Source organism: Dendrobates tinctorius, unplaced genomic scaffold, assembly GCF_039654945.1.
Source record: "Dendrobates tinctorius isolate UK_male_01 unplaced genomic scaffold, ASM3965494v1 ptg000003l, whole genome shotgun sequence".
Classification (NCBI taxonomy): Eukaryota; Metazoa; Chordata; class Amphibia; order Anura; family Dendrobatidae; genus Dendrobates; species Dendrobates tinctorius.
In genome coordinates, this window is record NW_027361671.1 from 93,518,131 (window position 1) to 93,542,155 (window position 24,025).

The following is a 24,025-nucleotide window of genomic DNA, read 5'->3' on the forward strand; positions in this document are numbered from 1 at the left end:
CCCCCTCCTTTTTTTAGGGCCCACCTATCAGATTAGCATCTTTTATGCATTTTATTCACATTTGGGTGACATATGTTAGTAGTCTTTTAATTAACGGATTAAAGGTTATGTTTTATTTTTCACCTATTGCTTTATTTATATCTATTTGTATTGGGTGAGATTCTATTTATGTCAATTTTGACAGAAATTGTCTTATGCTTTAGGGATACATATCATCCCTCGCATATGATCCCTCTCACTGCCTCACAGCAGATTCAGGAACTCATCATGGTATGTGGCCCCGCGTCTTCACCATTAGAAGTAATCCATGGAGCAGAAGTAGCTAGGGCACCCTTAGCGCTAGGGACAGGAAAGAAGCCCCTGACCCTGGGATATCCGACAACAAAGTCATGACAATATACTGTATTTGGAGTGTACAATAATTTTTTAATTAAAATGTCACAAAAGTGAAATTTTGCTCTATGTGTACCTATAAAGATGTGTTTGAAATATTGATGTACAGGATGAGTAATTTACACATGATGACAGTCGTTCAGTATCTTCCCTTTGGCTATTATAGGAAAAACTTTTTCAGGAAATTTTGATGTGACAGTAAAAAGACAGTTTCTTGATCTACAGTATGTATTACAAATCCTAGTAATTAGATTTCATAGATAATTTAGCCCAAATAAATTAAATATGACTAGACTGTATCCCAAATATCTGAATAATAATTAAATACTAAATTCTAATTTTAAGCAAAAGTTATAGTTGTTCATGGCAAAACTATAGTGTTTTCTTAGGTTTCTTTCCTTGAATGGTTGTATCAGTTCAGTACATAGGTGAAGAACTCTATCTTCACTTCATATTATTAATATTGTCTTACTCTTTAGGAGCTACAAGGTGCGTTTTAACAGCGTGTCTTCTTCTGCTGATGCTCGAAAGTCATCTGGAGATGAGACAGGCCCTGGAGATAATTTTGGAAGTGCAGGTCCCTTAGCCAATGTCAGGTAAGTATAGGATATTCTACAAATATCTGCACTCCTCAGCATTGAAATTGCAACACCATGAAGGAAGAATAATGGAATTATGGAAATCACAAGATCGATACCTTGGAAAAATGTTGAAATCTATTTTGTGAACTATATCACCAATATCCAATCACCAGCGGTCAATTTTTACAACCTCCTCTGCCAAAGACCAGTCTATCGCTTATCAGCTCTCTACATTCCTTGGACGTCGCCACATTCAAGTTAATCGCAAACATGTAGCCTCCCACAAAAAGCAGAGTGTACCACAGTAGAAGTGGTATTGCTGTCACCATCTCCTAGCAGTAGGTAGTCGGCAGATTGTACATCACTTTAATAGCTATCTGGATAGGACCTTGGAAACGGGTTTATAGGACAAATACATATATACAGTATGACTCTCACTATATAATATGGGTCACAATTTTTGGCTCATTTGAATGTATTTAAAAAGAAACCTATCAGTATGATTTTACAAATGGAAGTAGTGATATGGCTATATAGATATGGCTATGTAGGTGTCTGTCCCAAAAATATTAATGATACATTTTTCTGTGCAGATCCAATGAGCCAGTCACTAGAAATCGAGTAGGAGCCATATATGAATCAGGCTGAATATGGACACGCCCCAGTGCACTTTCAGCGTGACTTGCATAAAGTTTCTAAGTTAGATTTTCTATGACTAGCACCTCGGATCTCCATACAAATATATATTATTACTGGGGGATAATTGCCTATGCAGCAGTACCAAAATCACATAAAAAAACAGCTTTACCAACTCGAGGTCAGATTACTAATGTACAAGCAAAATGCAGGAGATCCCCATGATAAAGACGAGGGCAGCACAGGTGCAAAATACTGATGGAGCAATAACTCTCAAACTTACCAGTTCATTGATGGGGGTGGTTGTCTAGGATTAAAAATGCATACAGATGAAGCTTGCATAGGGCACTAGTCACACAGATATGTGTGATGCAAAGTGTTTGGCTTACAGCCTATCACAGCCACCACAATGATTTGCTGCCCCACCCTTAATTATGTGGTTCTCCTGGCATCCTGCTAGTGCATTGGTAATGTGACCTGGAGTTGATAAGACTGTTTTCTCTTGAGTTTATGTCCTATTAGAGCCGTTTATACAGCCATACCAGTACTTTCCTAAATAAAAACGTGCGGACAGGTTCTCTTTACATGCCTATACAGCATTATAGTTTGGGTTTTTACTTGTTTTTATATTTTTATTTATTATTACTTTAGATTCTCAGTCTTTGGACTTGGTTCAAGAGCTTACCCTCATTTCTGTGCCTTTGCCCGAGCTGTGGATACTCTACTAGAAGAGATGGGGGGAGAACGAATTTTAAAAATGGGGGAGGGAGATGAACTATGTGGACAAGAGGAATCTTTCCGAACGTGGGCTAAAAAAGTATTCAAGGTAAAAGTTTTAACAAATAGTTAACACATCTATAGTGTTTACGGTGAAATTTACCGGATATGTACAAACTGTATTAAAAGGCCTTTTTAAATCCCTCTTAAAGGGTTATACTATATGGCAAGCATACAGAAAAAATCATGTATACATTATTCTACTAATAGAAAACCTTTGATACATAAATCTTTTTGCTAATGGACTACTTGATTTGCCTCTTATTTCTGATCAAGAGTTAACTGATTTTTGCATAGCTTCAGATTAACAGAGCTAATTAGATCAACTGTAGTAGTAGGTATAGAGTTACCAGAGCTTAGCTAACCAATGCTGGAGAGTTTAACTGGCCATTTTTAGTGAAATTAGGCATGAAATCATAATTTGTCAGTGTTTTTATGTATGACCGCAGTGTTTCATAGTTATCACAATTCACAATGAAAATAATGAACATTGCCCTGCAACATACTGCATTTACATAAAATACCTCAATAATGTGTCTAGGTAGAATATGGATATTTTTGTTCATGTATGTATTTTTTCTTTCTGATCTACTAGCATGTTTTATGAAACATTCTAGTTTCTTTAATTAATCAATATTTTTAACTTACTATTTAAAAGGGTTACCTCAAAATCATAAATAGCTAACATTTCAAATTTCTTGTAAAAAGAGGCACTGTGCAAGTTACATTTTATTAAAAATCCTCCCTGTTTTCTAGAATCAATAGCATAGGAAAATAATCAGCTCCCCAGTCTTCTGCAGGTTTCTCTAATTGAACACGCACGGAGCCGCCTTGATCAGAGGCGTGGTTCACAATGAGAAATGGAAGAGGAAAAATATCTCCAGCGTGTAATCCAATAAAATCGATTCTTTTATTCAAGACATACAGTATTAAAATGTATGTATCAAAAATACAAATGGACAAAGGAAAGGAAGGATGGGGTCCTCATAACAACCAACGTGTTTCAATTCAACCTCTTGCGGTCATAGGCTGTGTGCACACGATGCAGATCTGCTGCGGTTCCGCAGCGGATTTTACCGCGCAGAAACGTTGCATATCTGCATTATGATGTACAGTAGCCTTAAAATCAATGGAAAAAAAAAACGCTGTGCAGACGCTGCGGAATTTTCTGCGCGGTTTTCCTGCGGTACAAAGTCCGCAGCATGTTACTTCTTTTGTGCGGTTTTCCATCTCCCCTGTCACCAAATCTGCAGGGGGAAAACCGCAGTGGAAAACCACACAAAAACCGCAAAAAAAACGCATGAAAAATGGAAGAAATCCGCAGGAAAAATGCAGGTCATTTGACCTGCGGATTTCTTCCATTCTGCGCGGAAAAATCCGCAGGGCTAAAAACTCCGTCTGCACTCAGCCTTAGTCATGGAGACCCCATCCTTCCTTTCTTTTGTCCATTTGTATTTTTGATACATACATTTTAACATGTCTTGAATAAAAGACTCAGTTTTATTGGATTACACACTGGAGATATTTTTCCTCTTCCATTTCTCTTGTTTTCTACAATGGAGGGAATTTTACTTTTATAGTTTTCAGAGGTTGTTAGGGAACGATCAATATTTTATCAGAAGCAAATGATTTCCAGAGAAAGCAGCGCAGTGATTACAAGCGCTTTGCTTTAGAGCCAACAATTGCTGCTCTGCACTGGCCAGATCACTAGATCACTGGCTAGCTTTATCGCTTATGTACTTCCCGATGCTGGAAAGGCAAAGCTGCCTCTATTTTCCCACATAGGAGAATGCACAGTTTGGGCTCAGCCATATGCCTCTAGCCCAAACTGTCAATTATCAGAAACATATCGCCTCCCTGTAAGCAGGAAGTCAGACGGCTCGGGAATGATGTGCTCCAGAAGAAAATACAAGAGAATAATCCTTTACTACCCTGCAAATCTACCATTAATCTGTTTAGGGTGAAACTTAAAGGGTTAAGCAAGACCAATATTAGGTCATTGGTGGTCCACTTATTTACCTAATGGCCATTCAAGATATTTCTCTATTGAATTGAATGGAATAATGCTGCAATTTCTTGAACGGTTTCTAAGAAAAATATGGCGCAGGCACATACAGTCTGTCAGTCGATGTAAGCACTGTGGCATTCTTTAAGCAACAAATTGATGGGTGGTTGGCGTTAATTTGACAACAGACAATTTAATATTGATGGCTTATCTTAAAGCAGTTGTTCACTACTTGTACAGCCGCTTCTCAATCACTATACACTCACTGGCCACTTTATTAGGTACACCTGTCCAACTGTGTGTTAAGACTTAATTTCTAATCAGCCAATCACATGGCGGCAACTCAGTGCATTTAGGCATGTAGACATGGTCAAGACAATCTCCTGCAGTTCAAACCGAGCATCAGTATGGGGAAGAAAGGTGATTTGAGTGCCTTTGAACGTGGCATGATTGTTGGTGCCAGAAGGGCTGGTCTGAGTATTTCAGAAACTGCTGATCTACTGGGATTTTCACGCACAACCATCTCTAGGGTTTACAGAGAATGGTCCGAAAAAGAAAAAAAATCCAGTGAGCGGCAGTTCTGTGGCCGGAAATGCCTTGTTGATGCCAGAGGTCAGAGGAGAATGGGCAGACTGGTTCGAGCTGATAGAAAGGCAACAGTGACTCAAATTGCCACCCGTTACAACCAAGGTAGGCAGAAGAGCATCTCTGAACGCACAGTGCGTCGAACTTTGAGGCAGATGGGCTACAGCAGCAGAAGACCACACTGGGTACCACTCCTCTCAGCTAAGAACAGGAAACTGAGGCTACAATTTGCACAAGCTCATCGAAATTGGACAGTAGAAGATTGGAAAAACGTTGCCTGGACTGATGAGTCTCGATTTCTGCTGCGACATTCGGATGGTAGGGTCAGAATTTGGCGTAAACAACATGAAAGCATGGATCCATCCTGCCTTGTATCAACGGTTCAGGCTGGTGGTGGTGGTGTCATGGTGTGGGGAATTTTTTCTTGGCACTCTTTGGGCCCCTTGGTACCAATTGAGCATCGCTGCAACGCCACAGCCTACCTGAGTATTGTTGCTGACCATGTCCATCCCTTTATGACCACAATGTACCCAACATCTGATGGCTACTTTCAGCAGGATAATGCGCCATGTCATAAAGCTCGAATCATCTCAGATTGGTTTCTTGAACATGACAATGAGTTCACTGTACTCAAATGGCCTCCTCAGTCACCAGATCTCAATCCAATAGAGCATCTTTGGGATGTGGTGGAACGGGAGATTCGCATCAGGGATGTGCAGCCGACAAATCTGCGCCAACTGTGTGATGCCATCATGTCAATATGGTCCAAAATCTCTGAGGAATGCTTCCAGCACCTTGTTGAATCTCTGCCACGAAGAATTGAGGCAGTTCTGAAGGCAAAAGGGGGTCCAACCCCTTACTAGCATGGTGTACCTAATAAAGTGGCCAGTGAGTGTATATCTCCTATGCAAAATAATAACAGCCTGTATTCACCTCTGGGGTGGGTGCTGTTCCAGCGGTGTTGATGCCTGGTGTCCCAGGGCTTGCATTACTTTGTTAGGTCTTCACTGGCACTTCCTTCAGACAAAACTGGCACCCAGAAAAAGCGAGAGCTGCTGTTGCTCTCTGACTTCCTCCAGATATTAGTTTTGCCTGAAGGAGACCAGATGTTGAAATCAGTGGAAAGGCACCCCGCACAACAGATGAGTATAGGTTATTATTATTTTTCATGGGGGAAATATAATAATTGAGGTGGGGTTCTCCAAGTAGTGGACAACCTCTTTAAGGATAATTTATCAATTTTTAAAGGGTGGATAACCTCTTCAATTTGGCTTCAGTGAATACCAGGATTACATTCCTAGACTGATATCCATGCCATTAGTCAGTACATGCAACTCATGTAAACTTTCAAGAATTAAAGATACAAGTCTGTGTGTATTGCTTTCTAGGAACAAACAGTGAAAAATACATGATAAAAATAATCTGCATCTGTGAAATTTGACACATATACCTGTTATAGCATTCATTAGTTGATTGCCATCATCTTAAGCTTATGCTAAGACTCCTGATCTCATGGCAAAATCCACTGGGCTGGTAGCATAATAATAATGTTTTTTGGTAGTATGTGGCTTGGAATAACATAGGCTACTGTTGATCTATGTTGGAAACAGGCTGCCTGTGATGTCTTTTGTGTGGGAGACGATGTGAATATTGAAAAAGCGAACAATTCACTGATTAGTAACGACCGAAGCTGGAAGAGGAGCAAGTACCGTATCAGCTTCGTGGCCGAGGCTCCAGAGCTCACACAAGGTACAAAAATCAAATGTAATATGTAATTACAGGAGCACTGTCCAGTTTATAGTATTACGTTCTGTTCCGTGACGCCGTTCTGACAGGCTTCTGTAACCCCTGAAAGCCAAAGGTATAACTTGCAGCTTTACTGTATCCGCAAAAGGGAAATTTGACAGAAACCTGATGGACGCATAACTAGTAAATGGGATCAGTTATGATCTGTGTTATCATTTTTAGAATAGAGCGTCTTAAAACAGGTCCTATGGTTGTGAGTGTAATCAGAGCCTAAAGCTATTTTTCTAAGTCATATTGACTCATATTTTCAGTGAATATTTCATAAGTATTTCTTATTTTTTATACTAATTATGTGTTATAGCTATTTTATCATGCCAAATTAGGACATTTGGACAACATAGAGAAGGGTCCCCAGACATGAAACTGCTCTCTATAATCCAAAACAAAGAGCTGTTTGTAAAGGCCCGAGTACACATGTTGTTGCTTGAACGATCTTTTAAAGCATGACTCTGGCATTTTTTAGCAGTGTCACTAATATATGTTTCCTGACCCTGGTAAAATACTTACCAGCCATTGTCTTCAGCTCTCCCCGGCGTCACTCCAGTCCCATTTCGCCATCTGGTGACTGCAGTTCATGACTAACTGAATGTCAGCGGTAACAGTCACAAGCTCCCAATGTGAATGTATAAGAGCCTTGTTCTGGCTCTCAAAAGACTTACATTGAGAAGGGACTTCCAGTCCAGTCAGAATGTTGACACAGCCATATATATATTGGTCTGTTATAATCATTAAACCCAGCAATACATGTTCAGTGACACCGGACGATGAAAGAGCGAATAATCTGGAAATATTCTACGAAAGTCCATTGACAGACTAACCATCTTTCTATGAACAAAAGATCTTTCAACGCAACAAATATCAAACATGGCCAACTTAATTTCAAACAATAATGGTATGTGATCAGTCAGCTAAAATGATATTTTGCTCCCAAAGCATAACGGCTGTTTGAAATTTTATTTCATATATCAATAGTACACGATAAAATAACCATCTTTGTAATATATCTTATCGGAGAAATCTGCTTCTTTTTCTGCCAAGACTGGATCATTCATTTTCAAACTTTGCAATTTACGGGTAAAATCTGTATTCAGTGAAGGATTGTTACATTACTGAAGTAGAAGATGGTGGCTACTACTGATAAGATTTTATGGAGTTGGGAGGGAAGTGGGGAGAGTAATTTGGAGCAGAGGCAGAAACCTGCTACACAGAAAATTATCAGCACAGCCTGCCATCTCCTATCTCAGTAATGTAACAATCTGTCTTCACTGAAGACAGATTTTACCTGTGAATTGGTCATTTTTAAAATGAAAAAATCAGAGAAAGATGGCAGAGAAAGATGCAGATTTCTCGAAGATATATTACAAAGTTTCTTATTTTCATGCGCACTATTGATTCATGAAATTAAAATTAAAATGATGGTAACACTAACTTTCTTCCCAATAAACAATTTGGTTGAAATTGTTCATTTTCATTAGCATTAATCTAGCGTGCAGGAGTGCCTTTAGAGTAGTTCCTGCTCCGGCAGAGCTGAACTAACCATTTATTGCATTCATCTGAATGGTGGCCATCTATTACTATTATTGACTAGCTATGACTTTAGTTAGTAAAATCAGTTGTTTTCAAAAGAAAGGAGACAGAGAGCCAACCTACAACAGACAGCTGAGGGATCAGACTTGCAGCTTTACTCTAAAATATGAGCCAACCCATCGTTTGCGTTGTTTTTTTCATTTGATAAAGATCCCTGTACGGCATTGAAATGCACTGTGAATAAAAATCCTTATTTTCATCATCATTTCTGAAGAACTGATTTACTCAGCACCTTAGCCCACCTTACATGTTCATCCAACTGGATTAAACCCATCAAGGTTGTGATGAGTCATTCATTATTTACAGTGGCATGTAAAGGTTGGGGCACCCCGGGTCAAAATTACTGTTATTGTGAACAGTTAAGCAAGCTGAAGATGAAATGATCTAAAGGGCTAAGGGCTTCAGGTAGACACAGGAACACTTTGATAGTGAAACACCTGCTGGTTTATTAAAGTCAGCACAGAGCCAAGGCAGGTTTCAGGAAAACAAAAGCAGAGTCTTCCTGGCTTAACGGAAAACAAAACAAAGTGCCACAGAGTCCTTTTCTCTGCAGGTTCCACCTGCAGACACCTGGCACTGTCCTCCGCTCCTTCTGGAGTCACGTGGGAGTGTTCCCTCTCCCAACACACCACCCAGACTGTCTCTCTTATTCAGGTATTTAACCAGGGCCATGTGATGATCACATGATCGTGACATCATCAGAGGTCCTGCTAGTACACATGCTGGTGTCAGCTCTGCAAGAGGGGATATGGTGAGCACTCTCCCACCCACTCTATGGGTGCTCACATAAAACCAGCCTATTGTAAATTTAACATTAACTGTTATGATTGAGTCACCGCAGGAGGCAAAAATAGAAATGCTAGCTAAGTCCAGAAAACCAGAGAAGTTGGCAGCTATCGGATTGCAGACCCCTGAATCTATCAACACAACTAGCAGTAGCCGTGGGGGGCACCTATGATGCCGTAGGCCCCTCGATCACAGCCGGAGGACTACATAGCCTAAAGACAGAAAGGGAAATCTAAACTGCCCCAGAGCAGACCCCAAAGCAAAAGGCAGCCCCCCACATATAATGACGGTGAAGCAAGAAGAAAGAACAAAACACAGACAGAAAGATAGACTGAGCAAAGATGGGGCCCACGCTAGCTTAGATAGGAAAGGACAGGAAGGCTGCTGTCTGCAATCCTTGAAAAACCCTATGAAAATAAGAGCCAACAAACTGACAGTAAAAAAGGCCCTGAAGACGCTAGGCTTCAAAAAAGCTAAGTCAGTACTCAGGAATATTCTGAAGACAGAGCAACAGGCAAAAGGAGATTCAGCTCACCCCAGCAGGGAATGGCAGAATCCAGAAAAGCAAGGAAAACAAAACACTAATGCAAAAAGGCAAAGCAGAAATCTTAGCTTTAGATGAGCAGGAATCAGACTGGTTTCCTAGAAGTCCACAGAGAAATCACCCGCAGGCCAGAAGGGCGTCGGCAGCCTTATATCCAGTCATTAACTCCACTCAGCCAGTCATCATCATCAGCCCCAGGTGTTTGACAATCAGGCTCACTACCTTTCTTCACCAGAAGAGGGAGTTCCTCGGGCCTCAGTAGTGAAGGGGAAAATGAACTCACAACAATTAACCCTCTCAGCACTTAGCGTGCTGGAGGCAAAAACAATCTGATTCTTTATCACTGACTGTAGTATACGCAGTGACATCTATCTCCCTTCATACACTGTGCCAGTGACTCTGTCACAATATACAGTATATATATATATATATATATATATATATATATAGTCTTTTTTACCTTTTAAAAATTACAATAAGGAAAATGGGCCGATGCACCCTTAGCACCTTGCACGGTTAGCACCTAGTAGCACCCCCTTTTGCAAGTATCACAGCTTGTAAACGCTTTTTGTAGCCAGCCAGGAGTCTTTCAATTCTTGCCTGAGGGACTTTCATCCATTGTTCCGTGGAAAAGTCTTCCAGGTCTGTGAGATTCCTGGGTCTTCTTGCATGCACTGCTATTTTGAGGTCTAACCACAGATTTTTAATGATATTCAGATCATGGGACTGTATGGTGGATTTTGACCTGTGTTTAGAACCATTATCCATTTGTAGAAGCCATCCACATTTCAACCAGATTTTTTACAGATGGTGTTATATTTGCATTAAGAATTTGTTGAAATTTCATTGAATTCATTTGTCCCTCTGCCCCTGAGGTGTTCCCCGTGTCATTGGCTGCAACACAACCACAAAACATGATTGATCCACCCAAATGCTTAATGGTTGGTGAGATGTTCTTTTCCTGAAATTCTGTGCCCTTTTTTCTCCACGCATACTTTGGATCATTGTGTCCAAAGACTTCTATTTCAACCTCATTAGTCCACAGGACTTGTTTCCAAAATGCAACAGGCTTGCTTAGATGTTTTTTGCATACTTCTGATTCTGAATTTTATAGTGAGGATGCAGGAGAGGATTTCTTCTGATGACTTCTCCATGAAGGCCATATTTGTGCAGGTGTCTCTGAATAGTAGAACAACGTACCACAACTCCATAGTCTGCTAAATCCTTCTGAAAGTCTTTCACAGGGGGGTTCTGATTGGCCTTTCTAGCAATCCTGTGAGCAGGTCTCATTGAAATTTTGATTGGTCTTCCAGACCTTTTCTTGACCTCCATTGGTGCTGTTAACTGCCATTTCTTAATTACATTTTAAACTGATGAAAGAGCAACTCGTAAATGCTTTGCTATCTTCTTATAACCTTCTACTGCTTTGTGTGCCTCCATCATTTTCATTTTCAGAGTGCTAGACAGCTTCTTAAAAGAACCCATGGCTGTTGTTTTTTGGCACAAGGTTGCAGGAGGCTGGGTTTTTATAAAGCTGGAAAATTTGCATCAACTGGCCTTTCCTAATCATAGTGAACAAGCCATAATGCTAATTAATGGAAGCCTTCATAGAATATCGGAGTCAAACAAACCCAGCAAAAACTACTTTTCAAAGTCACATCAGTAAAAAATTCATTTTTATTACACATTTCTTGCAAAAAATATAAATTAAACAAAATGAGTCAATATCAAGGTGGAGACGTATTTAGAGAGACAAATCAGGTACAAGGTAAAAACACCAATCAATATAAAACCCCTAAAAGAAGGGGAAAGGATTGTCACACCCTAATTAGGACACAGGAGAGGGTGGGATGGGAGTAGATTTTTATATATGAAACGTTTATGTATGACACACCTTCACTTGTCTGGGAACAACACATGCCAAAGTCGCTAATAATTCAAAAGTGAAGGCAAAATTATAGCCCAAAGTTGTTCACTCACACAGGAAGGTGAAAAAAGTGATAATCTTATACAACCGCTCACCTACTGACCATAGTCAGGGAACCGCTAAAGTGCTATTGTTAGTGCAGTTTGACACAGCCCCCCGAGGAAGCCCAGTAGGGCGAAACGCGTCGGGCAGCAGAGAGGCTTCTCAGGACCCTATATGGGTAAGGTGATGTTACATTACTGCACTATCAATAGCACTTTAGCGGTTCCCTGACTATGGTCAGTAGGTGAGCGGTTGTCATAATGGGAGTATAGGTATAAGATTATTACTTTTTTCACCTTCCTGTGTGAGTGAACAACTTTGGGCTATAATTTTGCCTTCACTTTTGAATTATTAGCGACTTTGGCATGTGTTGTTCCCAGACAAGTGAAGGTGTGTCATACATAAACGTTCATATATAAAAATCTACTCCCATCCCACCCTCTCCTGTGTCCTAATTAGGGTGTGACAATCCTTTCCCCTTCTTTTAGGGGTTTTATATTGATTGGTGTTTTTACCTTGTACCTGATTTGTCTCTCTAAATACGTCTCCACCTTGATATTGACTCATTTTGTTTAATTTATATTTTTTGCAAGAAATGTGTAATAAAAATGAATTTTTTACTGATGTGACTTTGAAAAGTAGTTTTTGCTGGGTTTGTTTGACTCCAATATTTTATGAAGGCTTCCATGTTTATGGGGAGTTACCCATTAATTTTTATGTTTTGAATAACATCACTTCTTGGCAGGTATGAGCATAATTGTGTTCATAATGCTAATTAATGTCTGAAACCTTGGTTAAAGTTATCTGAGCACACAAATCTCCAAGGGTGCCCAAACTTTTGCATTGGGCCACTCTCCTTTTTGTAATTTTTAAAATGTAGAAAATTACATATATATATATATATATATATATATATATATATATTATATAAAGCTCAAGTGTGTGTATGTATGTGTGTATATATGTGTGTGTGTGTGTGTATGTCCGGGATTGGCATCCGCACCGTCGCAGCTACAGCCACAAAATTTGGCACAGTCACATGTCTGCACCCCGAGAGCGTCATAGACTATGTTGTGAGGTGAAATTTTAACCTCGCGCATTCCAATTCACCAATCAAATTTGCCCCTATCTACATAATGGGGAAAAAGTGCATCTGTATTGGCATCTGCACCGTCGTAGCTACAGCCACAAAATTTTGCACAGTCACACGTCTGGACCCCGAGAGCGTCATAGGCTATGTTGTGAGGCGAAATTTTAACCCCGCGTGCTCCAATTCACCAAACAATTTTGCCCATATCTACATAATGGGGAAAAAGTGTATGTATATATTGGCATCTGCACCGTCGTAGCTACAGCCACAAAATTTTGCACAGTCACACGTCTGGACCCCGAGAGCGTCATAGGCTATGTTGTGAGGTGAAATTTTAACCCCACACATTCCAATTCACCAAACAATTTTGCCCCTATCTACATAATGGGGAAAAAGTGAAAGGAAAAGTGTTGGAGGCAAATTGAAAGCTGCCAGATGTGAACAAGGGGGACTTAAAGAATTAGAGCGATGGCGCCAAAGAGTATATACCGTACAGTTGCTAAGATGGGGCCCTGACATGGGATACTCACCACACACGGGGATATGAACACACAAAAAATGAGCCACACACTACCACGTGCTTCAACACATATACCACCCTCAGCACACATTTCACCACACATACAGCAACCTCGCCACATAAAAGTCGAAACACAAAAGTCGACACTCAAAACTCGCCACGCTGTCCCAGAGCTGTTTAAAAGATGAAAATGAGCTGTGATTGGTTGCTATCAGCAACAGTTTTCTTTGTAGACAGTTGTGGTAACTGAGGCCTATTATTCTTATCATTTCTATGGTGTTATCGTCTATTAGATACATGGCTCAGCAGACAGTATCACGCAGGATAGGATTAGATACACGGCTGAGCAGTCAGTAACACACATGATAGGATTAGGTACACGGCTCAGCAGTGAGTATCACACAGGATACGGTTAGATACACGGCTCAGCAGACGGTATCACACATGATAGGATTAGGTACACGGCTCAGCAGTCAGTATCACACAGGATAGGGTTAGATACACGGCTCAGCAGATGGTATCACACAGGATAAGATTAGATACACGGCTGAGCAGTCAGTAACACACGATAGGATTAGATACACAGCTCAGCAGAAAGTATCACACAGGAGAGGATACTTGGGTAATCATTTAGTTAATTTGTGTTCCAAATCTGTAGTGTTGAATATGTGATGTGAAATGTTTTTATGTGCAATATAATCATTATAATTTGTTATAACTGACCACAGTTGGTTACTATGCCCAGGCAACGCCGGGCTCTTCAGCTAGTATATACTGTGTATATATACACAGTATATATATATATATATATATATTATATATATATATACACAATATATATATATATATATATACATACACAGTACAGACCAAAAGTTTGGACACACCTTCTCAATCAAAGAGTTTTATTTATTTTCATGACTTTGAAAATTGTAGATTCACTCTGAAGGCATCAAAACTATGAAATAACACATGTGGAATTATATAATTAACAAAAAAGTGTGAAACAACTGAAAATATGTCTTATATTCTAGGTTCTTCAAAGCAGCCACCTTTTGCTTTGATTACTGCTTAGCACACTCTTGGCATTCTCTTGATGAACTTCAAGAGGTAGTCACCAGAAATGGTCTTCCAACTGTCTTGAAGGAGACGACCTCTTGAAGTTCATCAAGAGAATGCCAAGAGTGTGCAAAGCAGTAATCAAAGCAAAAGGTGGCTGCTTTGAAGAACCTAGAATATAAGACATATTTTCAGTTGTTTCACACTTTTTTGTTAATTATATAATTCCACATGTGTTAATTCATAGTTTTGATGCCTTCAGAGTGAATCTGTTGAGGGAGGGCTAAATTATCCCTTCACGGTTGACCAGGTGATTTCCAAATTAATTCACAGGATGTTGCTAGCAACTGAGAATGACCACATGGAGATGTGTCTCTGTATGGGAGGATCAAAGCAGACCACTAAGCCAATTTATTTTGTCACCTCTTTTTATAGTATTTTGCTTAATTATGCAAAGTACATAGCTACCAATAACATCGTCGTAATACATTTACTTTATAAGCCAATAGTATTGCAAGAAAATCAGAATATGTCCCTAGCTACGTGACGTAGAGAATAGAACAATAGCACATTCTTCAGGGTCTCATATCTTGCACAAGCTGGAACAGTCTGGTTTCATAACAACCGTGAACTTTCATCTAGTTAAGTTACAAAATTTAACTCGTAAACAACAAAATGGCATCGCAAGCAAAAAAATGGAGTCTGGAGAACAAGATATCCCGTACAACTGAATACTGTACTTCACAAATCTACAATTTTCATGGTCATAAAAATAAAGAAAACTCTTTGAATGAGAAGGTGTGTCCAAACTTTTAGTCTGTACTGTGTATATATATATATATATATATATACACACACAATGAGGCAAATAGGCATTTGATCCCTTGCTGATTTTGTAAGTTTGCCCACTGACAAAGACATGAACAGTCTATAAATTTAAAGGTAGATTAATTTTAACATTGAGAGATGGAATATCAAAAATAAAATCCAGAAAATCACATTGTATAAATTATATAAATTCATTTGGATTTTGCAGTGAGAAATAAGTATTTGATTCACTACAGATGTCTAGAAGGCAGTCATTGACACACTCCACAAGCAGAGAAAGCCACAAAAGGTCATTGCTAAAGAAGCTGGCTTGTATCCAAGCATATTAATAGAAAGTTGAGTGGAAGGAAAAAGTGTGGTAGATAAAGTTGCACAAGCAACTGGGATAACCGCAGCCTTGAAAGGATTGTTAAGAAAAGGCCATTAAAAATTTGGGGGAGATTCACCTAGGAGTGGACTGCTGCTGGAGTCATTGCTTCAAGAGCCACCACACACAGACACATACAGGACATGGGCTACAAGTGTCACATTCCTTGTGTCAAGCCAGTCGTGACCAATAGACAATGGCAGAAGTGTCTTACCTGAGCCAAGGAGAAAAAGAACTGGACTGTTGCTCCGTGGTTCAAGGTGTTGTTTTCAGATGAAAGTAAATTTTGCATTTCATTTGGAAATCAAGGTCCCAGAGTCTGGAGGATGAGTGGAGAGGCACACAATCCAAGCTGCTTGAGGTCTAGTGTGAAGTTTCCACCATCAGTCATGGTTTGGGGAGTCATGTCGTCTGCTAGTGAAGGTCCACTATGTTTTATCAAGACCAAAGTCAGCGCATTCATCTACCATGAAATTTTAGAGCACTTCATGCTATCTCTGCCGACAAGCTTTTTGGAGATGGAAATTTCATTCTCCAGCAGGACTTGGCATCTGTCCACACTGCCAAAAGTACCAATACCTGGTTTAAAAACAGCAGTATCACTGTGCTTGATTGGCCAGCAAACTCGCCTGACCTTATAACCCCATAGAGACTCTATGGGGTATTGTCAAGAGGAAGATGAGAGACACCAGACCCAACAATGCAGAGGAGCTGAAGGCTGCTATCAAAGCAACCTGGGCTTCCATAACACCTCAGCAGTGCCACAGGCTGATCGCCTCCATGCCACGCCGTATTGATGCAGTAATTGATGCAAAAGGAGCCCCGACCAAGTATTGAGTGCATTTACTGATCATACATTTCAGTAGGCCAACATTTCGGATTTTAAAATAATTTTTCAAGCTGGCGTTATAAAGTATTCTAATTTACTGAGATAATAACTTTTGGGTTTTCATTGGCTGTAAGCCATAATCATCAACATTAACAGAAGTAGACACTTGAAATAGATCACTCTGTGTGTAATGACTCTATATAATATATGAGTTTCACTTTTTGTATTGAAGAACTGAAATAAATTAACTTTTTGATGATATTCTAATTTAGTGAGATGCACTGTGTATATATATATATAGTTCACAACAACAGTAATTTTGACCAGAGGTGCCCAAACACTTATATTCCACTTTATAGTGGGCTGAGATAATTAACATTGAAATTTACATTCCTTTATATTTTTATATTCACATGGTATCCATATTATATTTCTAATCCAACATTTCTGTCTTTCCAGCCCTCTACAGTATTCACAGAAAGAAGGTGTATGGTGCAAGACTGTTATGTCGACAGAATCTACAAAGTGCAAAGTCCAGGTACAAAAAATTGCAATGCCTCATTAACACAACCTCATTTCATGGAAGAAGTTAGTCAGGAGATCAGAGCTGAGTAAAGCTGTGTGCACACGCTGCGGAATCTGCTGCTGATTGATCCGCGTGGATTTTCAAAATCCGCAGATAAATCCGCAGGTCAAAAGACCTGCTGTTTATCTGCGGATTATCCTGCGGTTTTACCATCTCCACAATGGAGGAGATGGTAAACCGCTGTGGAATCCGCAGAAAGAATTGACATGTCAATTCTTTCTGCGGTTTAGAAACCGCAGAAAATCCGCGCTGAAAATTCTGCAGCATGTGCACAGCGGTTTCCATTTCCCATAGGGAATAATGGTACTGTACACTGCAGCAGAAACTGCTGCGGATCCGCAGGGCCAAATCCGCTGCGGAACCGCAGCAGAATCCGCAGTGTGCGCACACTCCCTTAGGGTATGTGCACATGCTGCGGATTCTGCTGCGGATCTGCAGCGGTTTTGGCCCTGCGGATCCGCAGCAGAATTAGCTGCGTTGTACAGTACCATTATATCCTATAGAAAATGGAAACTGCAGTGCAGACGGTGCGGAATTTTCCGTGCGGTTTTTGCTGAGGTTTCCAATCCGCAGAAAGAATCGACATGTCATTCTTTTCTGCGGATTCCGCTGCGGTTTGCTATCTCCTCCATTGTAGAGATGATAAACCACAAGGCAAAACCGCAGAGCAATCCGCAGATAAAAGACCTGCGGATTTACCTGCGGATTTTGAAAAATCCGCAGACCAATCCGCAGCGTGTGCACATACCCTTACACCGAGAATCCTGCTCTAAGATATTGTGGGGCTTGTTCTTTCCTTTGAAATGTGTTGCATTATATAAAATACTAGTGGATAAAATCACTGTTTTATTAGCAGAAGATTATCACTACAGGACTAGTAAACCTGCTGCTAGGTAATCAAGCATATTCATGAGCTCTGTGTCACCCACCACCACTGTTTGGCAGCTTTGTGTATACACTGTACATAGGCAGAAAGCTGTCAGTTAGTGGTATAAATTTGGTCTAGAACTGGTAGATATGCAGTAGATAAAAAAAAAGTGATTTTATCAAAATGATAGCAAGCAGACAAATAAGTGGCACAATGCTAGAATCTGGATATCAACCCTTCATTATGCTGCTATCTGATTGGGTGGCAAAAGCCTGGTGACAAAATCACTCTAAGGAAAATTAACTCAATAGGGGTCAAATATTTTGATTGCTATTATCTCCATAATGGAGAGGTGAAATGAAATAAAAAATGTTATTCCACAATGCAGCCGCTACTTTACATTGTGTATTCAACATGAAATATTTAGTGAACGGTGCTCTTTAACACCTTCCTGACCTGTGATGCCACGTAGGCGTCATGAAAACCTGTGCCATTCCTACCTGTGACGCCACATAGGCGTCATGGCGGGATCGCGTTCCTGTGGGTTGGATGACCGAAGTCAATGAGATGTCACCCGACCTGCAGGTACGTGAGGCACTATACTTGACCCCAGGCTTTTCCCCCCCGTGGTTACGATTGCTTCTGGTGACTTCTATGTCACCCCCCCAGATCTGATTGGAGCTAGCATCCATGTGGCGCTAGTCCACCAATCAGATGTGGAGGGGCAGAGTAAAGTATGGCTGCCCTAGCTCTTCAGCCTCATCCCGTCCGTGGAAGCTGAAGAGCGAGGTCCCTGCCTGCTGCCCTGCTACCCTGCTGCTGCCAACTGACCACGATCTCTGCTGCCGCCATCCAGTACTCCCCTCTGCTGCCCTCCGCTCCCTCCCCCGTTTTGTATCAAACTCTAATATTTGGCATGGTTATGTTTCGCAAACGTTTTCAGGCAATTCATAAGTTTCTCCATTTTAGGGACAATACTGTCAGCCTTCCCAGCAATGACCCGAATTTTGATACACCACACACACCAACCTGACGTACACTACACCACACCACACACCAACCTAACATACACTACATACTTTCCATACGCGACATGGTGTCCGATAGAATCATAGAATCGTAGAGTTGGAAGGGACCTCCTGGGCAATCTGGTCCAACCCCCTGCTCAAAGCAGGATTTGCTAAATCATCCCAGACAGATGTCTGTCCAGCCTCTGTTTGAAGACTTCCATTGAAGGAGAACTCACCACTTCTCGTGGCAGCCTGTTCCACTCATTGATCACTCTAACTGCCAAAAAGTTTTTCTAATATCTAATCTGTCTCCTCCCATTTAGTTTCACCCCATTGCTTCTAGTCTTTCCTTGTGCAAATGAGAATAAAGATGATCCTTCGACAATGTGACAGCCCTTGAGATATTTGTAGACAGCTATTAAGTCTCCTCTCAGTCTTCTCTTTTGCAAGCTAAACATTCTCAAATCCTGCAACCTTTCCTCATAAGACAGGGTTTGCAGACCGGTCACCATTCTGGTCGCTCTTTTCTGAACTTGCTCCAGTTTGTTGATGTCTTTTTTAAAATGTGGCGCCCAAAACTGGACACAGTATTCCAGATGAGGTCTAACCAAAGAGGAGTAGAGGGCAATAATCACTTCATGTGATCTACACTGTATGCTTCTGTTAATACATCCTAGAATTGTATTTGCCTTTTTTGCTGCTGCATCACACTGTTGACTCATATTCAGTCTGTGATCTATTAGTATACCTAAGTCTTTTTCACATGTACTGTTTTTTAGCCCTATTTCTCCAATTCTGTATATGCTTTTTACATTTTTATTGCCCAGATGTAGTACTTTGCATTTTTCCCTGTTAAAAACCATTCTGTTAGTTGCTGCCCACTGCTCCAGTTTATTTATATCTTTTTGAATCCTCTCTCTCTCTTCTCTAGTATTAGCTATCCCTCCTAGCCTTGTGTCATCAGCAAATTTAATCAGCTTACCCTCAATTCCATCATCTAAATCTTTGATAAAGATGTTGAACAATACAGGGCCCAGTACAGAGCCCTGTGGTACCCCACTTGAGACATTCTTCCAACTGGATGTGCAGCCATTTACGACCACTCTTTGGGTCCGATCACTAAGACAGTTATGAATCCACCTAACAGTTACCTTGTCCATTCCATACCTAGTCATTTTTTCAATAAGGATTGTGTGAGATACTTTGTCAAATGCTTTGCTGAAGTCAAGATATACTATATCTACAGCATTTCCCTGATCCACCCAATCCGTGATTCCGTCATAGAAGGAAATTAAGTTAGTCTGACATGACTTATTAGTTACAAACCCATGCTGACTCTGTTTAATCACTTCATTCTTATCCAGGTACTGACATACATGTTGTTTAATAATTTGTTCAAAGATCTTTCCTGGTATAGAAGTCAGACTCACTGGCCTATAGTTGCATGGGTCCACCTTCTTCCCCTTTTTGAAGATAGGAACAACATTTGCTCTTCTCCAGTCTTCTGGGACTTCTCCTGTTCTCCAAGAATTTTCAAAGATTATGGAGAGGGGTTCAAAAATTTCTTCTGCTATCTCCTTCAGTACTTTGGGGTGTAATTCATCTGGACCTGGAGACTTGAATTAATTTAGGTTAGCTAAGTGTTTCCTCACTATCTTTCTGTTTATAGATATCCTGGATTCTTCTATTCCCTTAATAGGAAAGTGAAGAACAGTTGATGTTACATTTCCTTTCTGAGAGAAAACATGCAAAATAGGAATTTAAAAGTTTGGCCTTCTCAGCATCCTGTCTTACCATTTCATCATTTTCATCCTGTAAAAATCCTATAGCATCTTTGACTTTTCTTTTACTTTTGACATATCCCCAAAATCCTTTATTATTGCTTTTGACATCTCTTGCAAGCCTCAATTCATTGTCAGCTTTAATCTGATTTTTGCCCTGCAGGTTCTGCAGACAGCATTATATTCTTCGTTAGATATGCCTCCCTCTTTCCATTTTATAAACATTTCTTTCTTCCTTTTTAGCATGTGCTTAAGTTCTGTGTTCATCCATCCTGGTTTCCTTAAATGCTTCCTATTCTTCCCTTTTTTCGGAATTGTTAACAATTGTGCTTTGAGAATTCATTTTTCAAGATTTCCCATCCTTCCTGGACATTTTTGTCTTTAAGGATATCCAGCCATTGGATCCCTCCAATTTCCTTTCTGAATCCCTTAAAATCTGCCTTTCTGAAATCTAACCTTGACGTCTGAGTCTTCACAGGTCTTCCTCCTCTAATTATCCAAAATTCTAAAATAGCATGGTTGCTACCTCCTAGGGTCTCAGCCACTTTTACCTCCTCAACCATTTCCTCCCTGTTTATAAGGATTAGATCCAAGGTAGCAGATCCCCTTGTTTTCTCCCCTATCTTTTGGAAGATAAAGTTGTCAGCAAGAGAGGATAATAATTTCCTTGACCTGTTAGTTTTGCCTGAGAGAGATTCCCAACAAATATCAGGATAGTTGAAATCTCTCATGACAACTATGTCATATTTTTTTGAGAACTCGGCCATTTGATGCATAAAGAGTTCATCCATATCTTCAGCTTGCACAGGCGGCCTGTAGTAAATGTCTACAATGGTGTCCTTTCCATTGTTCTGTCCTTGTATTCTTACCCAAACAGTTTCCACAGAACTCCCAGTCTCTGAAGCTTCAATCTCTGTGCAGATATACGCATTTCTAACATACAATGCGACACCTCCTCCTCGTTTATCAAGTCTGTTTCTTGCAAATAAGTTGTATCCTTCTAGCCTTGTATTCGATTGAAGCTAATTTTCCATTCAAAAAATCAAAAGGCGCTCCTTTGATTCCGAGCCCTGCCGTGCACCCAAACAGTGGTTTATGACCACATATGAAGTATCGGTGTACTCAGGAGAAATTGCCCAACAAATTTTAGGATCCATTTTATCCTGTTGCACATGTAAAAATGAAAAAACTGATGCTAAAAGAAAATTTTTGTGAAAAAAAAGTACTTTTTCATTTTTGCGGATCAATTTGTGAAGCACCTGGGGGGTCAAAGTGATCACTATGCATCTACATAAGTTCCTTGGGGGGGTCTAGTTTCCAAAATGGGGTCACTTGTGGGGGAACTCCAGTGTTTTGGCACACAGGGACTCTCCATATGCGACATGGTGTTCGCTAACGATTGGAGCTAATTTTCCATTCAAAAAGCCAAATGGTGCTCCTTACCTTCCGAGCCCTGCCGTGCGCCCAAACAGTGGCTCCCCCCACATATGGGGTTTCAGCATACTCAGGACAAATTTGACAACAACTTTTGGGGTACACTTTCTCCTTTTACCCTTGGGAAAATAAAAAAATTGTTGCTAAAAGATCATTTTTGTGACTAAAAATGTAAATGTTCATTCTTTCCTTCCATGTTGCTTCTGCTGCTGAAGGGTTAATAAACTTCTTGAATGTGGTTTGATCAGTTTGAGGGGTGCAGTTTTTAGAATGGTGTCACTTTTGGGTATTTTCAGCCATATAGACCCCTCAAACTGACTTCAAATGTGAGGTGGTCCCTAAAAAATGGTTTTGTAAATTTTGTTGTAAAAATGAGAAACTGCTGATCAACTTTTAACCCTTATAACTTCCTAACAAAAAAAAATTTTGTTTCCAAAATTGTGCTGATTTACATTAGACATGTGGGAAATGTTATTTCTTAACTATTTTGTGTCACATAACTCTCTGATTTAACAGAATAAAAATTCAAAATTTGAAAATTGTGAAATTTTCAAAATTTTTACCAAATTTCTGATTTTTTTTTCCACAAATAAGCGCAAAAATTGTCTACCTAAATTCACCACTAACATGAAGCCCAATATGTCATGAAAGAACAATCTCAACGTTCCTGAGTTATTACCTCATAAAAGGACACTGGTCAGAATTGCAAAAAATGGCCAGGTCATTAACCCCTTTCCTATATTAGACGTACTATTCCGTCCATGTGACCTGGGACCTAAGTCCCAAGGACGGAATAGTACGTCTAGTGTGATCAGCGGCGCTCACAGGGGGAGCGCCGCTGATCGCGGCCGGGTGTCATCACAGCTGACACCCGGCACTATGTGTCAGGGGCGGTCACGGACCGCCCCCGACACATTAACCCCTGGCACACTGCGATAAAACATGATCGCAGTGTACCGGTGGCATAGGAGAGAAGCGCGCAGAGACCCCCGGAGCAGCGCGATGTGCTGCGCTGCTCTGGGGGCCTCCTTCCCTGCAGGTCCCCGGATCCAATATGGCAGCGGGGACCTTCGGGGGCCTGCAGGGAGCTGGCTTCCTCACTGCCTGCAGAGCGCAGGCATGAGGAAGCCTGTGAAGTGCCTGTGTCAGATCGCTGATCTGTCACAGCGATTTGTGATGTGACATATCAGCGATCTGTCACATGACAGTGATGTCCCCCCTGGGACAATGTAATAAAGTTAAAAAAAAAAGTGTAAAAATAATTTATTAAAAAAAAAAAAATCGCTAAATAAATTAAAAAAAATATTCCTTAATAAATTCATTTTTTGAAAATAAAAAAAAAACAAAAACAATAAAAGTACACACATTTGGTATCACCGTGTCCATAACGACCCGCCCTATAAAACTGTCTCACTAGTTAACCCCTTTATTGAACCCCTTAAAAAGTAAAAGTAAAAAACAAAGCAAGAAATAATGCTTAATCATCATACTGCCGAACAAAAAGTGCAATAACATGTGATCAAAAAGACGGATATAAATAACCATAGTACCGCTGAAAACGTCATCTTGTCCCGTAAAAAATGAGCTGTCACACAGCATCATCAGCAAAAAAATTAAAAAGTTATAGCTCGCAGAATAAAGCGATGCAAAAATAATTATTTTTTATATAAAATTATTTTCATTGCATAACAGCGCCATAACATAAAAAAACATAAATGAGGTATCACTGTAACCGTACTGACGCGAAGAATAAAACTGCCTTAACAGTTTTACCACACGCGGAACGGTGTAAACGCACCCCCTAAAAGAAATTAATGAAACGCTTGTTTTTGTTTATTCTGCGTCCCAAAAATCGGAATAAAAAGCGATCAAAAAATGTCACATGCCCGAAAATAGTACCAATAAAAACATCAACTAGTCCCGCAAAAAATAAGACCTCACATGACTTGGTGGTTCAAAATATGGAAAAATTATAGCCCTCAAA

The 24,025-nt window shown here is 40.2% G+C and overlaps 1 protein-coding gene across 5 annotated transcripts in view; it reads left to right on the forward strand.

Annotated features, from left to right (window-relative positions):
* NOS1 (nitric oxide synthase 1) overlaps nt 1–24,025 on the forward strand; it is a 558,783-nt gene that overhangs the window by 497,408 nt on the left and 37,350 nt on the right. For all 5 annotated transcript variants that reach the window (XM_073560587.1, XM_073560281.1, XM_073560506.1 and 2 more), the window contains 4 exons: nt 873–989; nt 2,262–2,436; nt 6,588–6,726; nt 16,822–16,900. In XM_073560587.1, the coding sequence (XP_073416688.1) occupies nt 873–989; nt 2,262–2,436; nt 6,588–6,726; nt 16,822–16,900 (510 nt within the window). The remainder of the gene's footprint in view (nt 1–872; nt 990–2,261; nt 2,437–6,587; nt 6,727–16,821; nt 16,901–24,025) is intronic.